A 26,485-nucleotide genomic window follows, 5' to 3' on the forward strand; every position below is an offset into this window, starting at 1 on the left:
TTACACCCCTTTAAATGAATAGTTCACCTAAAAATATAAGCATGTCATCATTTCTTTACCCTAATGTGTGGCAAACCTAGATGGCGTTCTTTCTTCTGATGAGAAAACAGGGGTTCAAACAACATTGACTTTCATTGTATGGATAAGGATGAGTAAATGATGACAGTTCATTTGTTGGTGAATTAAAGCAGCGTCTGCCATTCACTAGAGCGAGGGTTTAAAAAAACGTAATAGTCCTGCCATGTTTTCATACCCATAATGCAGCGTGAAATGCACTTTTAAAGTCGAGGAGCTTCCGCTTGAACCGGCATAGAGAAGGCTTCTCCTCGGCGCAGTTGAACCGGGTGTTGGCCGACACGAGGAAGAAAACACTGTGGAGAAAGGATTGTTCTGCTCATTAGTGGATCTGTGAAGGAGTTTGAGTCCTCAGATAGTGTCCCGGCTCGGGAATACTCACGCCTGGACAAATAAAGAAGCATCGCAAGTTCTCCGTTAGCTCATTCGTGACTTTTTGATTCGTGAAAAGCGTCTTTGTGTTAAATCTCACAGCAGTGTTGTCTGGATAAAGAACTGAGGCTTATTAAAATGCTCATTACACTTCGGAGAGTGATTCATCTCGTTAAATTTCCCATCATAATAGTCCGTGACTGATGAGTTATTAGACCACACTCGGACACAAACAAGCACAGCCTTCAGAGAAACCGGCTCTGTTTACTAGAGCAGAGAAAAATTAGTCAGCGACAACATTTCCCTTGAATAAATAGGCAAAAGATACAGTTTTTTTGAGAGGCTTTTGAGCTTTAAGTCCGGCCTATGGGAACATTGACATCTTCAGCCTTTATGTGTATGTTATTAAGGATTTTGTATTGTAATCATATTGCGTAGAACGTGCTTGGGAGATTAATTGTTTTATTTGTGATAACGTAATGAAACATGCCAAATTGGGCCAACATAATTTTTATCTGGGTTGTCATAGAAAGAAATTATGAACACACGCAAAAACAAGAGAGAACCAACATAATTAATGTTGTAGTCAATGTGTTTTCCTGTGAGCTGTTTGCTTTTCTATGCATTTGTTGCATAGTAAAATAAAACCAGTAGCTGTAGTGTGTGAGATAAATTCCAGATAAATACCAAGTTTAGTGTTTTGTTCTTCACTCATATATATATATATATATATATATATATATATATTAGTTATAGTTATATATAAATTACTAGTTTTATATAAATTACCACTACTGTTTTTACTTTCAACGCTACAATTTTAGTTTTATTATATTATATTTATAAGTATTTTTAGTTTTAATATTAATATTTTAATAATTTAGCATTAATATTATTATTAATATAACATATTTTGAAATAATATTTAAGGTGAGACACGGCAGGCAAAAACAATTTTGAGATTTTGGGATATTTGTCTTCAATAACATGTCTTCTTTCAGACTTGTGGTGAAAAAAAGTCTGAAATACACATTTAGGACTTTATTTTACTACACTTTGTCTGTTTGCGTCTGTAGATTTCTCATAATTTCAACAAAAGTTGGCGTTAAATCATCTCGCTGCCGGCACCCTGTCATCACACACACCTCTCTCTCTCTCCTGTACAATGCTGTCGGATCCAAATATGGTCATTTCCTTTTTATAAGCAACCAATCGTGAAAGTAAAAGGGGGGATTTATCTCTAAATGCGCAATCTCATTGGCTGATGATAAATCTTTAAAGCCCGTTTTATCAAAATGACTTTTCTCACATTCTCCAAGTCCGAAATCTACACTTCAGTAGCAGCTATATACACCAAACTCTCCAGTCTTGTACCTAGTTATATCATGAAGACATTTACAGAGGGATTTGTAAATATATTATTTCTAGCCTGATTTATATAACATTTTATTCCAAAAGACATGGCGAAAATCATTTTTTTAGGCTATTGACAGTATTTTCTGATTTACAGAATAACAAAAGTAAATATACATAAATCCCTCTGTAATTTCCCCCATCTAAAATGTGAACACAATGAAAAAATTATTTTGAACCTGGCTTTATCCAATACTCAGATTTCGTTTTTTTTTATATATGCAAATTAGCACATATTTAATTAGACAATGCCTAATTTGCATATTTAAACATACAATCACAGAAAACTTGTAATATCTTTTTTTCTCATCTTAATGTAGGTAAATCAACTGTGAAAGTGATATCTGCTAGTTAAATCTTTTACCCTATTCACCTGTAGTGTTCTCGCCTTAAATAATATATATATAAAAAATGTGTAAGTGAAAAACAAATAATAATAATTCCATGTCATGACCCCTTTAATAGTTTTAGATTTAGTTAACGATAATACGCCTGTCTCAAACACCACACACACACACACACACACACACATCAATAATGTGCTAAAGTCTGAAGTTTCATGACACCGAGGGCAAGACTTCGGTCGGCTGTAACTGGTGTTTTCTCCTTCTCTGAGGAGTGAACACAGCAGCTGATGAGCTTCAGGTGTGTAAAGAACAGGCGTTTAACACACATCACACATCTGGAGATGGCAATATGCTCTTGCCTCAAGGTGAGATCAAGGAAATGTAAGTTACTAGAGCAGATTTGATGAAAGTTTCATGAGCCGAGACACACATGTTCAGATGAACCTTTTGAACTCTGTAACGTTTGAAAAATGTATGAGTTGTTTGTGTTGTAAGTGAAGGAAGTATTTCTATGAAAAAGTACAGCAGACTTTCATAAATCTGCTCTGATCCAACAGACGCTTGATTATTATTTATTTACACAGTCGCAAGAAAGAGCTTTCGCAGTTTTAGGGGAAAATACTCTGGGTTAAGCTCAGTCAACAGCATGCGTGATTACCACAAACATAAAATCATCTTTCACTCATTTCTCACTTATTTTCAAAGAAAAATAAATGTTTCTGTCGTCTGATTGATTGTTTAGACTTTCTGTCCACGTAAAAGTGCACTGTCCACAAACCTTCAGCTCGAGCTTCACGTGTCTTTCTTCTGTCAAATCTGACCTGATTTTTATCAAGTAAATGTAAGAATATCCTTTATATTTCAAGATGAACACGTACTGACTGAAGTACCTCAGGTTTACTTGACTATCCAAACTTTTTTTAAAGAAAAATCATGAGTCTCAAATATGATCATCAGACTTTTAAGGAAGGTTTGTTCGTTTCTCAATCATCGTAGTGCATTGCATTACTGTATATGTTTTAAAACTACAGAGATTTGATCATAAAACAAAGCATTAAATATCATCTTACTAAGACATTAGTGACAGATATTTAAATGCATTTTAAATGCATCAAATGCAAGTATCTGTTATCATTGATTTACATTCAGTCAGAGATGGCAAAAGTACTCACTTCCCGTACTCAAGTAGAAGTACAGATACTTGTGTTAAAAAAATACTCTGGTAAAAGTAGAAGTACTAATTTAACTTCTTTACTCAAGTAAAAGTAACAAATTACTGGCTTGGAAATTTACTTAAAGTATAAAAAATGATAACGGTAACTCCGTAATTTTGTAAAATGTAAGGAGTAGAAAGTACCGATATTCGTGTTAAAAATGTAAGGAGTAAAAGTAAAAAGTCGGAAAAAAAATAAATAGTAAAGTACAAATATCTGAAAAATCTACTTGAGTACAGTAACAAAGTATTTGTACTTCGTTACTTCCCATCTCTGCATTCAGTGCATCAGACTTTCATTTGCAGCAACTTGCATATTTTTTGCTCAGTTTGAACCTCTGAATAAAAGCTTTTTTCTCCTCTATATCAGACTATATCAGCCATGTATCAATTATGTTACTCAACAAAATACACTTATGCAAAACCTTTTTGTCTAAAGGTTAAATGAACTAGATTAGATGATTTCATATGTTAAGCACAGTAGGAATGACTCAACCTTTGGCCAAAGCACAGTGAATCCCTGAACTGGTCCCAGTGAGTCCGCAGGCGACGTGACGGTCGTGTAGATCCACAGAAGCGATGTTTTAGAAAGCCAGCGCCTCACTTTGACGTTAATGTCTGGTGTTTTACTGGAGACGAACGGCTGTGGAATCTGCATGCGATGTCACGTGTGTTCGGCCGCTCTTCACGCTCTTTAAAAGCCTGGTTAAAGCACTTGTAAATATTCAATACCTGTCCCATCTCCATCAAGACCTCGGATTCTCCCGCAGCTTTAATGGCATTCAAAGAAGACCTGCATTCTTCCGCTGAGTTGCCTTGGAAACAAAGTTCTCCGGGCTATTTTTTTTTTTTTCCTGTGTTGCCGGAGATCAATGGAGTGAATCCTCCGAGACAGAGACAGGAATCGCTCCGCCACACTCTCCACTGAGAAAAGACACTGTGTCCCAGTTAGCACTGAATACACACACAATTATTCCTCGTCGCTGGCGGATCGGGCTCTTATTGAACTCGGACTCGTACGGAGTTAGACCTATCGATTAGCGCCGGTGCCGCAGAAACGCTAGCTCACGTATCGATGCCACTGATACACACACATTTGCTTTTGCAATTAGATTTGCTAATTAAGCCAAATGAACATGTTCATTAGCAGAGAGAAAGCAGACACATGAATTAGCAGAGTAGCAAGAAATACAATTTCTCATTTTGATATAATTAGAATGCATGCAATTATGAATATTAATTTAGAAACTATACAGAGATTATTTGTATTATAATTTATATTTGTATATCTATCTATCCATCCATCCATCCATCCATCCATCTAATAGTGAAAATAGTGTGTTGCATTATTTTATATCACCAGTAAATTCATCATGAATATATTATGAATTTAATATAATTCATAACTTAATATAATATATTAGATTCTATTAAAACTAAAGGACTCTTGTCATATCGCAGTCAGTGTCGTGTTGCTTTCAGATGTGAGAACAAAACCAATCAGCCAAAGAGACTTCTTTACACTCGACAGAGTGTTTCATTTAGACATAGTTTCATACATGATGTCTTTTATTACGACCTGCACCGGGAAAATATCATACGTTAATATGTAATATGATGTCAAGCATGACGAGGCCTCGTATCTAGAGTTTGCTCTTAAAATGATGGAGAGTTACAGAGCAGAGGACAGCAGATAAATAAAGAGCAGATAATATTGTGTCAATGGTTTGACGTTTCACAGGACAGAAAGCTCGGGAAATGTGCCGTTAGGTCCGGGTTAAGTGGACGCATCGATAAACACGACGAGGATGGAGAGATTGCAGAGAGGAGATGGATGTAGTGTCATGGACAAACACCAGATGTGCAGGTCCATCAGGGAGGTTGCGGTTATTTCCCAATCAACATTTTATGTTTTTTTATATATATATTTCTCCCGCCCTTTCAATGCAGAGCCAGATCTGTGAGCAGAGAAATCAATACGGCTAAATGGAGATCAAAGATGTCGTAGCACACGGGAGCCATCAAACCACATCAAAACCTGATGGATGTAGATCAAAGCCAGTTTTATTCCTCCACGTCCCTTCAGGTTTATTACCACAATTTATAGGACAATTAAGTCGCTCCTACAACCGTCTAATTTTCCGGAGTGTTACTTCGGCTCAGAATCGGTCCGGAGCGCACAAAGCTATCGCTCTGAAATTTCCACGGACCTTGATGATGAGGTGTTGGAGAGGATTTTGTCCGTGTGAAAAGTAGTATTGTGGGGAAGAAATTGTTGTTGAGAGTATAACAAGAAATACATGGCAGAGTTCAAGGATTTGGTCTTATTTTCAGAAGCTTGTTTATATTGGATGATGTTTACTTTTCCTTTGACTCGCACGGAAGGTTAGGAAAACTTTTAATAACCTACTCGGGGTCAATAACCTCACTGCAGATTCCTGCTTTTGTGATGAAATGCTTGCTTTCTTAATACATGTTCTTGCCAGCGCATGTTTTTCTTAAAAAAAAAAGAAGAAAAAAAAAAGGTTATTCTCAGATTATTTTTATCTAGTGATAATTGGTATCTTGAGTCGCTTCTGAAATGACTTTCCTTCTCAGCTGATGTTATCAATCAATCCCTCCACTTTCCATATAGAGACATTTATGACCATCTAATCCGTTCACCATGGATAAAATTAACGGAGTGACTCTTTACAGTAAGTAAATAGATATATATCTGCCTTGCTGGCCGAGGATATTTACACTAACTCGGCCCACTGACATCCAGACAAAATAACTGAAGATGCTGGATTGTTGACAGTATCAATATCGCAAATCGACCAGAGTTTCGAATCAACCTTTTACCGAATTCGAAAATATTCGAAAAGTGGAAATAAAGTGGGTTGGAGTAGGGTGTGCTTTATTGTCCCAATAAGGCGGCATCCATTTAATAATTGTAATAAGTATAATCATTTACACTCTGTTATTATTACATACTGATTAATGTACAACAACACAACCACACTGTAAGTAGTATCTAACACTGTTTCTAAGTATAAATAGTAGGGATGCATGATATATCGGCCACCATATTGGTATCTGATATATGTTCATTCGTTAGTGGCACGATAAGAATATCCGATATATTAAAGCTGATAAATAATGTATTATTTCCTTCAGCTGAGACTCTTCAGATGCGCACTGTTTAACTTGATGGTTTTGAATTGCTTGAAATATGATTGGAATCACTTCATAAAAGGAAAATACAGTGAAGTCCAACAGTTAAGCCTGTCATATCGGCTACATAACATTATATTAAGAACATTATAAATTGTGTGTTTGTGTTTTATGGTGAGACTTTTAGTTTTGCAATCAGGCTCTCAAAAATGATATAAAAATTTGGATTTAGATTTATCGGCCAATATATTGGTCATCAGCTTTCAAATATAAAAGAATTAATGTTATCGGTATAAGCCAAAATGTTCATTTTGGTGCATCCCTAATGAATAGCTTCTAACTAATATTTACACTGATTGCAAAGAAAATACTGCTATTTTTACATAGTGTTAATAGACTCTATTGCTACTTGCACTTAGTTTAATATCATCTATAGCTAAGAAAATATGCTATTCACACTTAGTGCAAATAGCCGATGCCTAAGATTAAATCCTGCAATCCTGCCTCACAAGCATTTGTGTGTTGTGTAAGTCCTGATGTCTTCATTCTGTGTGTTTCCGCAGGACCAGGAAGCTGATGAATCATGGAGAGGCTGGTGTTTTATGTGCTGGTGTTCGGCGCGCTGGTGAAGGCTCAGCATTGCCCGGGTCGCTGCATCTGTCAGACCATCTCACCCACACTCACGCTCCTCTGTGCCAAGACTGGACTGCTGTTCGTGCCGCCGTCCATCGACCGCAAGACCGTGGAGCTCCGGCTGACCGACAACTTCATCACGGCCATCCGCAGGAAAGACTTCATGAACATGACGAGTCTGGTGCATCTCACGCTGTCACGCAACACCATCAGCCAGATCGCTCCGCACGCCTTCGTGGGCTTGAAGTCCCTCAGAGCGTTACACATGGACGGAAACCGGCTGACGGTCATCAACAGCGACCAGCTGAAGGGTTTGATCAACCTGAGACACCTTATCCTGGGCAATAATCAGATTCACCACGTCGAGCTGACGTCCTTCGACGAGTTCGTGTCCACCATCGAGGACTTGGATTTGTCCTACAATAACCTGAGGACGTTACCGTGGGAGGCGATCGCCAGGATGACCACCATCAACACGTTAACGCTGGACCACAATCTGATCGACCACATCGGCGTCGGGACCTTCACGCTCCTCACGAAGCTGGTACGTCTGGATATGACATCGAACCGTCTACAGACGCTCCCGCCGGACACGCTGTTCCAACACGCGCAAGTCCTGTCGGATCCCAAGATGTCCAGCTCCAACAAGCTAGCCGTGAGTTTCGGCGGAAACCCTCTCCACTGTAACTGCGAGTTGCTCTGGTTGCGCCGCCTGACAAGAGAGGATGATCTAGAGACTTGTGCTTCTCCAGAACACCTGATGGACAAGTATTTCTGGTCCATTCAGGAAGAGGAGTTCATCTGTGAGCCGCCGCTCATCACCAAACACCAGGTCACCAAACCCTACGTCATGGAGGGCCAGGGCGTCACGCTGAAGTGCAAGGCGATGGGCGACCCCGATCCCGCTATACACTGGCGCTTTCCTGATGGAAAGTTGGTGCATAACAATTCCCGCACGATCCTGTATGACAACGGCACCCTGGATATCCTGATCACCACGCTTAAAGACAGCGGCGCCTTCAACTGTGTCGCCTCCAACGCCGCAGGAATCGCTACGGCTGCCGTAGAGGTCAACATGATCCCGCTCCCGCTGTTCGTCAACAACACGGGTCACATGAGGGAGGCGGATCCGGGACTCTCCGACATCACCACATCCACCAAATCCGGCAGCAACGACACCAAACCGCAGAACAAGAGGGTTGTGGTCGAAAACCTGACCGCCAACTCCGCCGTGATCCACTGGCCCTCCGAACGCCACATTCCCGGGATCCGAATGTATCAGATCCAGTACAACAGCACCATTGACGACACCCTGGTGTACAGGTATAAAACCTCATCTTTTACGATACATAAAAACAGACGTGACTAATGAAATGGGCAGCTGCCGAGATCCCCCTATTGTGCCTTTAACTCAAGCACTTAACCTCAGGTTACGCCAATTATTGAGCTGTCTAATCCATCAAGTCATTTAGGATTAAAAGCCACTGCTGAATCCCATTCAACCAGTTTTCCAGGCAAAATCAAATAGAGCTAGAAACATAGAAGGACAGACAGAACAGATCTCAGATCATAGATGACATCATTCCTATTGAATAAAAATGTGAAGAAAGATCTTTAACTATTTTTATAATAACAAAAAAGTATTTTTTTTATTATCATTATTATTAAACATTATTGAAGATCCTCATAGTAATAATAATTATATTTTATATTTACATTTCAGTATTTAATTATATTATATTTATATTGTATAATATCTATCAATTTAATATATCTATTCATTGAATTTGTTTGTTATAATATGAATATAATATACAATTAAATACAATTAAATATGTATTATATTTTATAAAAATTACACAATAAATTAATTATTAGTGTAATAATTATATCACATTTACAGTTGAAGTAAAATTAAGTAATTTAAGTAAAAATAAAGCTATTAATATTATTATTATAAATATTTGTATATGTATCCACTTTATGATATATACTGTGTGTGTGTGTATTCATCATTATTACAAGATTATTTTATTACAACTATAACAAATATATAGTATATTAAATATAGAATTATGTAACTTGCAAATAATTAAAATGTTGAAAATAAAGAACCTAATATTATTCTTATCATTGTTATATTTATATTATATTTATAGTAAAATATAGTAAAAGTACAATATAATTATTTATCTATATAACTTGTTTACTTATTTTTCTCTTTATAATTTCTATTTTTTCATTTCACATTCACATTTATGCATTTGGCAGATGCTTTTATCCAAAGCGACTTACATTGCATTCCAAGGTACACAATTTTTACATTCTTATCAGTTCTTCTTATCATATAACTATTTTTAAGTTAAATGATAAAATATCAGTTTGTTCACAGATCTCCGTCAGTGAACTGGAGCAAATTTACATAATAACAGGTTGTTTAAAGATCAGCTCAAAGACTCTCTGTAGAGAAAGAAGCCTGAAGGTTTGAAGGTCATATGCGGAAAATGTTAAAAGCCCAGATATGTATGTATGTATGTATGTATGTATGTATGTATGTATGGATGGATGGATGTATGGATGTATGGATGGATGGATGGATGGATGGATGGATGGATGGATGGATGGATGAATTATTATGGATGGATGGATGGATGGATGGATGGATTATTATGGATGGATGGATGGATGGATGGATGGATGGATGAATTATTATGGATGGATGAATTATTATGGATGGATGGATGGATGGATGAATTATTATGGATGGATGAATTATTATGGATGGATGGATGGATGGATGGATGGATTATTATGGATTATTATGGATGGATGGATGGATGGATGGATGAATTATTATGGATGGATGAATTATTATGGATGGATGGATGGATGGATGAATTATTATGGATGGATGAATTATTATGGATGGATGGATGGATGAATTATTATGGATGGATGAATTATTATTGATGGAAGGATGGATGAAAAAATCGTAATTATTCCAAATTTGTGACCAGTAGGTCTGTAGATGCCATAGACTGTCTCTGTGATTTAGTGATTCAGTGAGTCAGTGATTTAGTGATTCAGTGATTCAGTGATTCAGTGATTTAGTGATTCAGTGATTCAGTGTGAGTGTACAGTATCCCCCCCCCCCCCCCCCCGACAGCAGACCTGCACTTGGCGCATGAACCGACATAATGGAATTTAATGTCTGCGACGGCAGCACAGCTAGCGAGCGGTAAAACACTTCTGACATTTATTGCCGCTCGCAGAGCCTCACTGCAGGCAACAAGCGCATTACGCTAGAATGATCTGGAAGAATATGCATCTGCTTTTAAACACAACACCTTTATCTTACTAAGTGCCCAAAACACACAACAGAGCCGCATTAGGCCATCATTAGATGCTGACAAAGCTTCAAATTAAAATGTCTTTTCCCTTTTCGATAAAAATGGGGAAACATTCAGAATGTGAACAAGGCAGAAACAAGCAACTACTGATGACTGCTTTCAAGGGCAAACAGTAATTTTCAGAGGAAGCCGTGAAATTGCCTCTGGTTTATTGCGACGCGTTTAGCGTTAAACAGCTTTTGTGTGTGTGTGAGTGGAGGCGATTGGTCCGCAGTCATGAGAGACGTCAGACCTTCTGTGAATCAAATCAGCCGCAGAGATCTGAAGGGTGACACTCGTATCATGTAACCCGAGCGAATTTACATAATAACAGGTGGTTTAAAGATCAGCTGAATTATTGATAACCCCACAGACTCTCAGTAGAGAAGGAGATTTTCTCCAACAATGAGGCGGATATCTCAGGATGAGGTTTAAAGGTCAGGCGCCGTCCGTGTTGAAAGCCCAGATTAAACTGATAATGAACAGGTCAGACGCGTCTGTGTTGAAAATGGCAGTGAGTTCGATTAGACTAGTGCTCCTGGGTCAATCGCACAAGCAATGTCCAGCTCACTTTTTCTCAAAATTCATTTTTTAACCCAAGTGCTGGGTTGGGTCATTTTATTGGGTTATTTTTGAACCTTTTTACCCAGGTGCTGGATAGTTTTTTTCTGTTGCTCAGCTGCTGGCTCATTTTTACTGTCAATACAATTGATGAATCCCTCACATACCTACCTAGTGCTGGGTCAGTGTAACCCAATGTTGGGTAGTCTGTGCCAAACCGGTTTAAACTGGATACTGGTCATCTTGTGTTCTGTTCTGAGAGAAAACGTCCCGAGAGGAAACTTCCTGAATGAAATTAAGGTTTGTTTTACATTGCATTCCTATTAAATTTTAACTGTACAAAGAGAAAAATGTCTGTGGTCTCACATTTTACCTTTTTTTTTTTACTTGTACGTCTCAGCTAACGTCTGCTATGAACGCTAGTCTTCTAGAAACAAACACAGCATACACCGGATCCACACTCAAAGCGAATGACGCGCCTCTCGACAAACGAATGCATGACCAGAGCCGAAACAACGCTGTCATGTGTAATAAAGTTGGCGTACGCTCCACTTACTAGCGCTAGCATCGCAGCTGTGGTCGCGCTATGCGTTTGACAGGTTGAAACTTAAATATCTGACAGAAGAGATTGCACGAGGTAAAGCTGTTTCTGATTCAAACATTAATATACTATAAATGATTGTCATTTAATGAACTGGAACAGAAGTTTTCTTCCCACAGGTTCCCATTGGCTGCTCCTGTCACGTCCTAAACGTTTACTAAATGTTTTTGAGTATTTCGTGATTTGTAAAAGACTAACTTGCCATTGAATAAAAATATGGTATATGCACTATTTAAGTGCGTTTTTATTATTTAAAATGGAAAACTTTGAGTATCAGGTTGACTGACCCAGCACTTTGTCAGAAAACAGAAAGAAAATGGGTTAATGTATAAAACCCAACAAGCCCCAACAAGCTGGGTAAAAATAACCCAGCAGGTGTTTTCTGTCCAACATTTACCCAGCGCTGGCTTGCAAAATAACCCAGAAGTGGTTGTTTTCAACTCATTTTTATTATTGTGATGCAATAAAAAAATCATTCTCATTATTATAATATAGAAACAAAATTAACCTGTAGTAAAAAAAAATATATTATATATTTTTTTATTTTATTATTATTATTATTTTTATAATTTTTTATTTTTGCGTTACAGTAATACAAATTGAGAGGGTAAAATGTGCTTAATTATCATGGAAATTATGCCACAATGTCAAAATTCTTTAATGAATTTTTGAATATAAAATATATTATATATTCAAATTTAAATATTAATATAAAAAAAATTTATGCAAAGTATTTTTTTCTTTTCTTTTGATTTTAAAGTAAAATATGAGCAGAACATATGGCCATTTTTTGACCATTTTTCATAAGATTCACAGTTAGTTTTAAACGATCAGACAATGTGAAGACAGCACCTTGCGTCGCTTCTGTAAAATATGTGCTAATTGAGTCTCTAATTGCTTGTCAGTGTCTGATGAGAAGCCGGCCTGGGGACTGATGTAATTTCATCAGCATCTGTGTCAGGAAGACATTAGGATATTGTCCAGACATGGTCGAGACGGCCAACGAGAGCAAACACAGGCCGACTGCAGTTCATTCTGATTCAGGAGACCTACACACTTCTAAAGCAAATATCAATTTCTTAGCTGAAAAAAACATGCAAGCAAACAGTGCAGTGAGTGGATATTTGAACTGAGAATTGATTTCCGTCTCTTGAACTGCCTCTGACTGACTCTTAAATGGCACTCGCAAAGTCCAGTTCCTCTGAAGACATCTTTATCTCCACATTTTGGAGAGATCAAGCCGAAGATTTTACCCGTGTGTTGCTGCCTGAGTTGTTTGCAAATTGATCGTTGACTCACTGATAAAAACTTCTGCAACTAATCAGACTGAAGAAAAAAATGCATGCAGGGCTTGACATTAACCTTTATGTTCATCAGTCACTGTGGGTAGTGGGTTTCCAAAGTTACTAGTCACTCAGCATTTTCATGGCCACCATTTTGTTATCGGGAAATTACATTTTACTGGGGTGTGACAATACACTTCTCTCACAAGACGAGGCGATACACGATATTGGGTTCACAAGAATGAGACTAATCGATATTTTAAGAAATCTTCAGTGACTAAATATATGACTAGAAAAATAGTCTTTTATTCGACTGAAAGTCACAAAATGCAAAACAATGCAGGTGCATTTTGAAATGTTTTAACTAGTCTAGGGCTATCACTAACTATTATTTTGGTAATCAAGTAATCAGTCGAATATCTTGACAATTAATTGAGTAATCGGTAGATTATATTTGGTGATTAATCATGTAATGAGTAGTTTTGTTGATTAGTTGAGTAATCAGCCGATTATCTTGCAGAATAATCCTGTGATCAGTTGATAGTAATTTTTTTTTTTGCTGATTAATCGAGTAACCCGCCGATTATTTTGCAGATTAATCGAGTGATCAGTCGGTTGTTTTTCCCACTTTGCCGGGTAATCTGTCGTTTTTGTCAATTTGTTAAGTAATTAATCAATTATATTGCAAATTAAACACGTAATCTGTCGATTATTTTGACGATTAATCGAGTTACCTTATACAGTTTTTTTTGTGCTAATAAAAATAGACCTAAATGAACAATAGTCAAACTCGCAACATATGCAGAGATGGAGTTTGTTAACTGAACTGCTCAGATGCCCCAAGCATGTAAATTATAACAGTGCAACACTTCACTATGAAACACAAAGTGTGTCAGACTTTATATGCATTCCCAAATCCACGTTATTGGAAACCCTTGCTCTGAGACGCTAGAAGAAACACAGAACCTGAACGCATGTAAATATAAAACTTTTAAAAATAAAAAACATGCCAAAATGGCCAGCAGGAGTGACTGTGTTACAGTAATGTCAAGCCCTGTATACATGAACTCTTTCCCCATACCGTTTTACTGAATATATCCCTAAATGAACTGGTTAGCTGTCACTAGAGGATCATGGGACAATGAAAAAAAAAAGTCAAATTATGAAAGTTTTGCTTTCTTTTTTTTCGTCTGAATATACGCCTGATTTTTAATTGTCATTAATAGAGAAAGATGTTTTTGCCTGCAGACTGATCTGGAAATGGTGGGTTACTTTCAGCGGTTAGCCGGGGTGGACGTGCTAAGTGAATGTCAGCAGAACGAGGAGACACCTGTTAGAGCACATATTTATCAGGAGAATCTCAATATTAGCAGGGAATCAGGCAGCAGAGACATTTGTTTACTGAGGCTCTATGACATTAATACAGTGGGCAAACCGTGAGAAAAAGACAAGCTGATGTTTGCACAGAACGAGAGAGAGAGAGCAGCGTGGCTTTAGCTAAATCAGTGGTTATCAACGGGCGGCTAGTTTCTGGTCTGTTCTGATTCAATCAGCTAGGAATTAAAAATAATAAAAATGCGAAAGGTTGTGTCTAATTAAACTCAACAGCATTATGACAAAAATGTAAACATGATAACATGGGTTATTATTATTAATATATATTATTTCAATAAAAATTATTGTTAAAGTTAATAAAAAGCATTAACACGATAGATAGATAGATAGATAGATAGATAGATAGATAGATAGATAGATAGATAGATAGATAGATAGATAGATATACACACACAAAAAAAAACTGTTTTCGAATCCGATTGGCTGAGAGACTTTTATTCTACTAATGCAGTATTCCAATCTCAAATCTGATTGGCTGAGAGACTTTTATTCTACTAATGCAATATTCTAATCTCGAATCCGATTGGCTGAGAGCCTTTTATTCTACTAATATCACATGGAAACCGTTTCCCAATCTGTTCCACTCCGCTTGTTTCTGCCAGATCTACACTGGCAACATTTCTCACAGTGAGCGTCAATGGTGGAGGAGCAAACCTGCTGTAATTTTACAAAAACTACTGTTATTATGCCACTGAATGTAGTTTTAAGAGATTTTTAGGCGAGAATGTAGTTTTTTCACACTACACTATTTGTCACGCTACAACGTGAACATTTATCCACTTGGGAGTATGTTTCCAAAAAACAAGTGGACAAGGCCTATATTGACATTGATGTTGATATGAATAATAATTAATTATTATTTAATTACTATATTTAATTAATTAAATATTAGTTAATAAGTATTAACATTAATGTGTGTCAATGTTAGATTTTTTTTTAACACTAATTTTGGTCATATGTTTGGTTCTGAAGTAAAGAGAACCACTGAACTAAATGCTAATTTAACAGTTATTAAATTCATACCAGCATCCATAAAACCTTCTAAACAGGAATATGAAAGTCATTTTGTTTGAATCTGATGGTGAGGTGAGCGATAGTCAGTTCACTGTTCCCTTCATACCCATAATTCCCCTGTCCTTCTCGCTCTGTCGCGCAGTGAGGTCTTTATCAATGAATGTCCATCTCATCTTCTCCACCTCTTAACCTCTGACCCCAGACTGAAAGCACATCGCTAGTGATGACAGAGCGCTTTGACCCCGCGACCCCCGGGACAGTGTCACGCATTATCAGTCCCGTTTCAGAGCGGCCAATCAGAAAGCAGCTCAGAAGCACGACCTGCTGGGATCTGAGGTGAAGGGATGTTTAAATCCAACTAGACATTTCATTTCGAGGTTGCTGTTAAAGTCTCGCCCCGACTCTGACCCCGAACCGAGAGAATACTAGCTCACATCAGCATCAGCTCCAAATCATCAAAGACAAAGAGCTCATGACGCAAGTCTTAGATTTAAAAATCTTGCTTATTAATTTCATGAAAACAGATTATTTTGCCAAGAGATCTCTTATTTATATTACCATTTTATATAAGACAGTGGACCAAACAAAGGTCTTCATTCCAGCATCTCTCTGGCGTGGACAAAGAGCTTCAGTTTTTATATGCTGACCAAAAACAACTGCATTACCAGAGAAACATGTGGTTCCATTAACATTGGAATATATATACTATACCTCGGTGGAAACTATACACTGCATATACTTTCAGTCTCTAACTAAGTCTCTCTCACCCACATGTATCGAACAACATTATGATTCACAAAATACAATGATTACAAATTATGAATGTATATAAAAAGTAATAATACAGATACATAAAACTACTGATTATGAATATTCATAAAAAGTAATAATAATACTGAAAACAATATTAAATGGGTGGTATAATGCCCTTTTCACAATATGTAAAATAAGTCTCTGATGTCCCCAGCGTGTGTATGTGAAGTTTTAGCTGTATGTAAAAATACCCCACAGATATTTTTATACAGCATGTTAAAGTTGTCACTTTTTGAGGGTGAGCAAAAATGCATCGTTTTGTGTGTGTCCCTTTAAATGCAAATGAGCTGCTGCTCCCAGCACAGAGGGCGGAGCTTCAAGAGCTCGTGTGTGTTAGCAGCTTTGATTACCTCACGCAGACACACACTAAAATGACAGAAACTGTTCTGCCTTTTATGTTTAAACCAACGCATTCTCATCCTTGGGCGTCATAATACTGACGCTTTTGACATTTCGTCTACATCGAACGCACATGGCACCCTTTAGTGTCAATGTGAGACGCACAGAGCTTTGTTCGGTTATGGGTAGGTTTAGGTCTAGTGTAGGGATAGGGTTAGACCGCTAGGAGGCGCCTTCTGGCCCATTTCTATCTGCGTCTCATATTGACGCTAAAGGGTGCCATGTGCGTTCGATGTAGACGAAATGTCAAAAGCGTCAATATATGACGCCCTAGGATGAGAACGGGCTGGTTTAAACGGAGTCAGACAAAGATGGAGAGACTCAAGAAGAAGTGACAACAAGTAGAAGCAACAGGACATTTCTGAATGTTAGTTGATGAATTTATGCAGCTGATGTGTAGTTAACTATCTTCAATTAGAATATTCTGTCATGATAATCTATATATTGCTCGTATAGGAACTGTTGTGAGATGCAAACAGAGTGACTTTCAATTGCATGTGAAAAGACAGATACTACAGTTGTGCTCGACTACAACATCTCTTCCTCTTCTCAACGTGGACTGCGCGTTCCCGGGGGCGGGGTTTATGTAAATGTTAGGGCTAGTGATGTCACTAACCCGGGGGGAATGTGGGTGGTGTAGTCTCTACCAGCCGTTTGTTGTAGTCCTTAAAAAATGATTTCTTTAAAAGCAAATATCTCCCTTTTGCTTTGAACTTTGAGTGTTGTAACTTTGCAGATGTTGTTTATGCTCAAACAGCAACATTACACACTAACTAAAGTTAGAAAAGTCAAATCAAAATCAACCACCCCTTTAAATTATGAAATTTTAGTCTTCAAAGTTAATGTGAGCCGGTTAATTTTCACACGTCAAACATTGAACTGGAAAACATTTTGAAATATAAAAGCCTGACTCGTGCATACACACTTTCAGTTGAGTTGAATCTTAAGTGATGGACAGCGTTGAGTTGTAACTAACTATATCTGTCAGCGGTGTGACATTATCACAGTATCGCAGTGATGGGCGATTAGCGCTTTAGCGTCACAAAACACGCCGTTGCTGTTTTTGTAAGATTGGGTGTCATTCTTGAACCCATTTCTGAGTAAATCATTTGTAAATCTAATTTACAAAATAATGGTTTTATGAATGATTCACACAGAAATTCATTCTGCTCATGTTTGATGAATGAGATCTTTGTTTTGCACACATAAAAATGACTATTTCGTTCTCTCTCTCTCTCTCTCTCTCTCTCTCTCTCTCTCTCTCTCTCTCTCAAATGAAGCATTAGGAAGTCTGATTCATTACAGTGAATCAGTTCATTCAGGTGGTTTCTTCAAATGAACAGGTTCAAAACGACACACACACACACACACATACACACGCACATACACACACACACACACTCATATACTCACACACTCACACATACACTCACACACACACTCGCACGCACACTCACACACACACAGTGTTTTCATTTTAATTTTTGTTTATTTTTAAGTAAGTGGAAAAAGCAACATTTAAAAGTTTTGATTTACTTTTTCATTTAATATTTATATTTTGTTAATAATTTGAATTAGCTTATTTTTATATTTTCAGTTTGGTTTTAATTTTAGTTTCATTTTTAGTAATTTTGTTATATTTTAGTCACTTTTTATATATTTAGAAAACGTATATGTTTATTAGCATTATCTTATCTCTCATTTCTCTCAAATGAAGCAGTAGGAAGTCAGTTCATTTGGGTAATTTGTTCAAATGAACAGGTTCAAAACAACAATTCACTAATTCATTTGAATAATGTTATATATTTTTATTGTTATATATATATATTTAGATATATAATGATTAATATTATTGTAATATTATTCCTCACTCCAGTCTTCAGTTGCCGTGTGTGAATGACTCTGTGGTGTTTCCTCTGTGCAGGATGATTCCCTCGGCGAGTAAGACGTTTAAGATCAACGATCTGGCGGCGGGGCGAGAGTACGAGCTGTGTGTGTTAGCGGTGTACGACGACGGCATCACGTCTCTGACGGCCACGCGTGTGGTGGGGTGTGTTCAGTTCCACACGGCGGCGGAGGCGGGTCACTGTCGCTTCGTCCCCAGTCAGTTCCTCGGCGGGACCATGATCATCATCATCGGCGGCATCATCGTGGCGTCCGTGCTCGTCTTCATCATCATCCTCATGATCCGATACAAGGCGTACGGCGGCGCCGACGGGGCGAAGGCGAAAGCGCAGGGGGACACGAGCGTGAACATGCATTCGCAGACGAACGGAAGCCGAACGGCTCGTTCCGGGTCGAAGCATCACGGCGAGGAGTGTCCCGAGTCTCCCGGCGGGAAGGACTGCAAGGCGCTGGTTCTCCTGAAGATGGATGAGACTCAGGAGGAGCTGAAGGTGGAGCTTCCGCCGATGTGCTCGGAGAAAGCGCCGCCGGCGTCCCGACGGGCCAGTGTGTGCGGGCCGCCCTCCGACGACACACACACGGACAGCAGCCTCACGGGCTCCACCATGTCCCTGTGCCTGATCGGGCCCGGATCCGGCCCAGGCCCGGCCGAACCCCCGCGGAAGGGCCCGCTAGCCAACATGGCACTCCTACCCAGCGAACTGGCCCGGACTCGGCACCGCTTCTCCTTCGACGGGGACTATGCTCTATTCCAGAGCCACAGTTACCCACGCCGGGCTCGAACCCGGCGACACAAATCCACCACTCACCTGAACACTGACGCGTCGCCGCCCTGCAGCCGGAGGGTCACGTTCAGCAGCACAGAGTGGATGTTGGAGAGCACGGTGTGACGGACACGTTAGCGGCACGTCCACACACACACGTTTTACGTTTTGACGTTGTTGCTGTAACACACCGTCCGATACGCGACACTGTAGCTCTGCTCCGAAACCTAGTGAGCGATTCGTCCGCACAAGAAATTTATAGGATGCATCAAATTGATCAAAAGTGACAGTAAAGATTTTTTTTTATTATTTACGAATAAATGCCGTTCATTTGAACTTGCAATTCATCAAAGAGTCATAGAAAAAAAAAAAGGAAAAAAAATCAGTTTCCACAACAATATGATAAAGTGATAATAATCATAAATGTTTCTTGAGCATCATATAAGAATGATTTCTGAAGGATCATGTGACACTGAAGACTGGAGTAATCACAGAAAATAAATTACATTTTAGTATAAATTCACATAGAAAACAGTAATTTTACGTTGGAATAATATTTCACAATTTTTACAGTATTTTTTTATCAAATAAATGCAGCCTTTGGTGAGCATAAAAAAATCATACAGAACCCAAACATTTGAAAGCTCGTTTATATTTATTATTTCGGTGGTTCTCAAGTGGATTTACATTAGATTTTACATTAAAAGTGGTGACTAAAGATTTTTTTCAGGTACTAACATTTTGAATCATACAAAATTGTATTTTAATTATTTCATGTTCTTCGCACCAGTGATTCACTGTAATGTATTTAATGTCACCTGGGTCGCATATGTTTTACATTATCAGTATTGCTTATATCATTTTTTTTTTTTTTTTATGTGGTTATTAGTGGTGCTTCCACTATTAATATCTCACATTCTTATTAGTATGTTATGATTTTTGAATTTTATAAGCAAACAGGCTAAAAAAAAAGTTAGAAACATGTTGATTTTAAATTATTATAGTAGTTATTAATATTTTGAATTAGCTATCATTTTTATATTTTCCTTTTTTTATTTCATTAAAAAATATATTGTATTGCTTTTTTCATTTAATTTTTCATTTTATTTAATTTTTCACAGCTTTTTATTTCAGCTGTAGTTTTATTTCAGTTAATTATCTTAGTACTTCAACTTATTTTAGGCAACTAAATATATGTATATATATATATATATATATATATATAGAATGATTATTCATACATTACAAATCAATGTAGAGTTATTGGGGACACGACCTTTGAAATCAACAACAAAAGTTATGGAAAGTGTTTTCTCCTCCCTTTAAAAGTTGATAATCCACTTTAATTTCACCATCCAAACCATTTATGATTACATGATTAGTTGCATTTAATGTAGTTTCCCTCCCTGCTGTCTGTGACCCATCAAAAAGAGCCTTTTTAGGTCCTGATGCACCATTTGAGAACCACTGTGTTGTTAACTTGCGACATCTAAATGAGTTTGAGGAGTCTATGAGCAGTGTTACATGCCGTCGTGTTCGGGGTGCTGCTTTAGAAGGAAGCTCCCCATGTAGACGGCTCACTAGGGTTCGGGACGGAGCCCGTGTCCAGTGTCATATTTGAGAGCACAGTCCGCCCTTGTCCTGCCTCCTCCTGCGGTCCTAAAGAGAGTCGGTTAGCATGCCCAGCGGTGCCTTATCTAACAGACCGACCATCGGAGGATAATGCTAGCTGTGGGCACAAACACTAGGGAAATGTTGCAGTCTGTCTCTTTTGTTAGTCTTTTTGTTTACTATGTGATGCCAAGGGTGCAGAAAGAGGAGGAAGGGACTGAATTTGTCCAAAAAAAACGCAGTGATGAACATTCAGGTGAGCGCTGTGTGTGAATGTGTATGTCCAATACTTTTCAAAGACTTTTGCACAGAAGACACGAGATATATACTGATACGTATCGCACCAGTCTATACAACAATACCGAATTAAAAAAATAGATCTATACAAATAAAGCGTTTGCTCTTTCAGGAAGAACGGACCGGAGTTTTCTACGAGGACGAATCGCAGCGGGATGGACTGTTTCTAAACCGGTTCTGTGCTGATGTGACTGTATCCCAGAAATCGGTTTTGTATCTGGCTGGTCTAGATAAAATAATAATAATAACAGTTAAAAAAAATAAAGAAAAAAGAAAATAAACTAAGAAAAAGACCAATGACCAATAATGACAGCAACGACAAATACATATATAAGTATATTAAAATCTCTCGGTGTATGTGTTCTAAATATGTAAGTCATAGGTGACATGACTTTTTACGAAACATTTGGCGTGTTGGCGTACGGTTTTTACATTAAAGACCAGCGTCATCACGGATCCCAGCCTTTAAAGCTGAAGTTTGGAGCATTTATGCCTCACGAACGGGGATTAAACTTTTTGTGTGGGTTGACTGTACGAGGTGTTTGTGTCTTTTGTTAATGCACTTTTTCCTCACACGCATCCTGAATGTGTCCGTAATGATGGGACGCCGAGCTACCAAAAATACCACGGCTAATTATAATATCGGGATGATTTCAGATAGAAAAGGTGTTTTTTTGTTGTTGTTTTTTAATGCCAACATATTTTTTGTTAGATTAAAAGTTTAGCTTTGCAATGATCAAAATGCATTGTTATAACCTGAAACGTTAATTTGTCTCCTTTATACTGTGAACCATGCACATTACAAACAAAGATTTCTATTTCGAACTGCTTGGCTAACTTAGCTACGTTCACACAACACGTTGACAACCTTACAGGTGCGAGTCTCGAGATGTCCCGTTTAAACAGCATTACTGGATGTAATCTCCAATCTGAATGAACGTGCGACAGGATTCAAAGGTGCGTTCACGCCATGTCGTAATTACTGCAATTACGAGATTTTAAGCATTCACGTTCTCATCAAACTCGTGATTACAATTTGTAAGCTGGGAATTTTCTGAGAGCTCCTACTTGTACCATGTGACCCCTGCAGATTCATTTGCAGATCAGTTCACCATCAGGAATCTGTGGTGTTCGGTGTAGACAGCATCACTGATTATAATGAGTTGTGTTTGTGTTAGTGCTTCTGCAAACCAATCCAGCCCTGATCTCACACTGTCATTTCTGCCCATATTATTTGACTATTATTATTATTATTTTAGTATAAGGGACCGTTCACGTCACATCTTTTACGCGCTCAAGTTTGTTATTTTAAACGTAGACAAAAGAGCGTCACAACACTCATTTTTTCTAGGCCGCAGCGAGACGAAAAAACACAACTTTTCAGAAATCCGCAAGCGCACCGCAGGTCATGTGACAAGAACCAACCAGTCAGCTTCACTCTTAACGTAACAACAAGCCAAGATGGAGCTGATCATACGGAGATGTACAGATCTATAGCAGAGCTAGTGCAAGCGATTTTCAGTGCTGGAAATCCATTTATTTTTCCTTGTTAAGCATAAAGGGATGGGGTTTTTTTTTCTTTCTTTCATAAAACAAAACTCAGTGTCTTCAGTCATTGTGCTTCTCTGGTAAATGTATCTTGATTTAAGAATATTTAGATATTTGTGCTGGAAAACAAGACAAAAATCTTTTCTTTTCCTTTTTTTTTGTTGTTGTTGTTGCAATGCCACAATCATTGTGATCATTGATGGCTGACATGACATCTAGAACATTATCTGCTAGGAAAATAAGTGTTTATGACAAAGAAAATGACAAAACGATCACAATTAAACGATGCAATGAAACTGAGTGCAAATAACAAGTTTGCACAAGTCTGTGTGTGTATGTGTGTATGTGTGTGTGAGTGTGTGAGTGTGTGTGAGTGTGTGTGTGTGTGTGTGTGTGTGTGTGTGTGTGTGTGTGTGTGTGTGTGTGTGTGTGTGTGTGTGTGTGTGTGTGTGTGTGTGTGTGTGTGTGTGTGTGTGTGTGTGTGTGTGCGTGCGTGCGTGTGTGTGTGTGTGTGTGTGAGTGTGTGTTTGTATGTTTTTTCCCCCAGAGCTCAGATTTGTTTAGTCTCCTGTACCTCCTCCTCCTCCTTCTGTGTTCTGCATCCCGGAACGTTTGAGGATTACGGAGTCTTCATGGAATCTTCTGAAACAAGGTTAGAAAGTTACCAGAGCATCATTTCTGTTACATTCTGTTTTATATTTCCCTTAATTGTGCGTCCCGAGCTCAACTGAGATGTTTTCCAGGAATCCAGTTGCTAATTGTAGTTTCATCCCCTGCAGCAACAGACCGAATTAGAGTTTCCTCTATTAGAGTTTCCTCCAGCAGACAGTGATGGATCAGCAAGCTCAGATCAACGTACAAAAGATCAATTTGCAAATCCATTAACATGCTAATTGTTCTTTTGACAGTTACGTCCCTAATTATCCTTTTATTGCACTAAAAAGGCAACTCGAAATTGAACCATTTGTTTATTGAAGAGATTCATTTCTCATGCTGCGAGTATTCAATGAGCTCTTCAAATCTGCATCGTCTTTTAATAGTTCAGATGCAGCGAGAACAATTCCATTAGTTGACTGAAACGCTTCATTTTTAAAGTGTTTTTATATGAATAATTATGAATAATGCAAAATAATTGCCACTGTTAGATTAAGAAATATGATAGCAACATTGACTGTAAAAAGGTAGATGCTGTAGATGTGAATGGATACAGAGAGCATCTTGTTTACACAAAGTGCAATAGATGCAGTAAAGTAATATCTTATTAATCACTCCCTCTGACCAGTGTTATTTTAGTGTTATTATAGTTTTTATTTAATATTTTGAATTAGCTTTTGTTTTTATACTATTAGTTTTAATGTTGCATTGAATTGGGATCATTATATTCATCGTGCACTGATGAATTATTCACAATAAGAGCAGGAGTGTGTGTGTGTGTGTGTGTGTGTGAATGCGCTCATTCTTTAGATTTCATTGAAGTGCATTGAGATGAACTGAAGAGTGTGATTATCTGGTGTGTTTTAAATCTGTGGTCCGGCGGCACAATATGACTAACACATCCTGACACTTTATGCCTCACAGCGGTTAAGGTCAAGTGGGGGGCGTTTTACCGTATTCCAGCGTCTCATTCCCCGTCCCAGACAGAGATTCATCCCGAGTGTGCTGCGGGACACGTTTTTAAAGTCCCTCTGTAATCAGTTATTTTATTCCTTAAAACTCATCTTTGATCACCAAAATTACATATTTAAATGTTTTTTCCTTGAAAATAAAAATGATTCATGCCTTAAAATAGCTTAAATGTAACTCTTGCCTCATTTAGTATGCGTGGTTCTATGAATATGCAAATGAGCCCCGCCTCCACTCACTCACTCAGCTCAGAGATCCACTGGTTGACGATCACACGTTGATCTGATTGGTTACAAGGTAGTTTGTGACGTCAGAAACACCAGCGATTTCAAAGCGTGTGTTTGAGACTGTCTTTGGTTCACTGCAGTTTTAAGGAGAAAATACTCAGCAATGCTGTCGACTTATGAACTTACACATGGTTTGTCTTTAAAGCATATTAAAAACAACACATAGACACATAAACAACATTACAAACACTCTTTTTGAAATAAATGTTTTCTCCAAAACACATTGGCCACAATGATTGGCACCCCAAGAAATTTGTATGAGTAAAATATCTCTAAAGTATATTCCCATTCATATATATATATATATATATATATTTTTCACCAAACCAGGGTGACTAGGAGCATAATTATCCAGCTATGACTTCTAGTTTCACAGGGGTATAAATATGAAAGGCCAAATTCCCTTAATCATTAATCACAATGAGTAAAACCAAAGAATATAGCCTTTGTTGACCTTCACAAAATAGAAAGTGGCTGTAAGATCCATTAAAAAATTCCCATTTCCAACATCAGAGCAATAATAAAGAAGTCCCAATCAGCCAAAGATGGAAGAGGATGTGTGTCTATATTGTCTTAATGCAAGACTTTGAACGGTCAAAGCCTCTCCAAGGGGGAAAAAAACTTGTTTCTGAAGGTTTCATGAAAAATCCTCTGCTCTCATCCAGTAACAGACTCCAGCATATTCAGTGGTCAGACTCGACTGGATCTTCAAAAGGGACTGGATTCTGTGGTCAGATGAAACAAACAAAAAGAGCTTTTTGGCAGCAAACACAGTAGATGGGTTTGGGTCACACATGGATTAAGAGTACCCCATGCCCACGGTTAAATATACCGCTGGACCTTTAATGTTGTGAGCCTATTTTTTTGCTGGAGGTCCTGGACATCTTGTTCAGATACATGGCATCATGGATTCTAGCAAATGCCATCAGATAAAAAAACTTCTGCTAGAAGTCTTATTTCTGAGCCGTGGTTGGATCTTCCATCAGGACAATGATCCAAAATCAATATCAAAATCACCACAAAAATGGGTCACTGAGCACTTAGGGTACCATTCATTGTGGCCAACGTATAATGAAGAAAACCATGTATTTCATAAAGAGATCCCCCCCCATTTTCCAATCTTTTACTTCAATGATAGGTGAGATTTTTGTAAAAAAAAAAAAAAAAAAGCTTTTCACAAGCTTCTTTGTTTATATTTACCAAAGATGCCAATAATTCTGACCAGGACTGTATGTGCGCGGGAAGCGACTCGTGAAATAAAGTTATATATTAATAACAGCGCGCAGAACTCTGTAACTGCAGATCTGATGCATCGTTTGTGGGCGGGAACGGGACAAAGCGTGAAGGTTTCAGGCGGGTTGGATAAAAATCGAACATATTTTTGGCGGGAGCGGTACATAATCTTGAGGGAGCGGGATTGAAGAAACCATGCTGTGCTGACCAGATCATCTCTAGTGAGCGGCCTTGATTTTTAGGTCTCACAGACTAATGTTTCGATCTGAACCTCAATGAAGTGTTTAAAACATAAAAATGATGAATTATTATACATGTGACTATGATTTCTGAGACATTTAACTGATTATATAATTGTAATTTATTTTATAAATGTGGATGAATCACTTATAACCAGTCCTGTGCAGGTCATATTTCAGAAAGAAAAAGTAAGAATATATTCTGTTTGAATCTGGAATACAGGTTTACAGCCTTGTGAAAGTCCCTTGATAATTCCCACAGACAACAGTGTGTGTGTGTGTGTGTGTGTGTGTGTGTGTGTGTGTGTGTGTGT

At 38.0% G+C, this 26,485-nt stretch overlaps 1 protein-coding gene across 4 annotated transcripts in view; it reads left to right on the forward strand.

Moving 5' to 3' along the window:
- lrfn1 (leucine rich repeat and fibronectin type III domain containing 1) overlaps positions 1-20,314 on the forward strand; it is a 154,305-nt gene extending 133,991 nt beyond the window's left edge. For 2 of the 4 annotated variants that reach the window (XM_082180009.1, XM_082180010.1), the window contains exons 3-4: positions 7,140-8,532; positions 18,589-20,314. In XM_082180009.1, the coding sequence (XP_082036135.1) occupies positions 7,160-8,532; positions 18,589-19,459 (2,244 nt within the window). In that variant the 5' untranslated portion in view covers positions 7,140-7,159 and the 3' untranslated portion in view covers positions 19,460-20,314. The other 2 variants (XM_082180011.1, XM_082180012.1) reach the window with 2 other exon arrangements.
- Positions 20,315-26,485: the final 6,171 nt, after the last annotated feature.

The sequence above is a fragment of the Leuciscus leuciscus genome, assembly GCF_965113295.1.
Source record: "Leuciscus leuciscus genome assembly, chromosome: 9".
NCBI classification, from domain to species: Eukaryota; Metazoa; Chordata; class Actinopteri; order Cypriniformes; family Leuciscidae; genus Leuciscus; species Leuciscus leuciscus.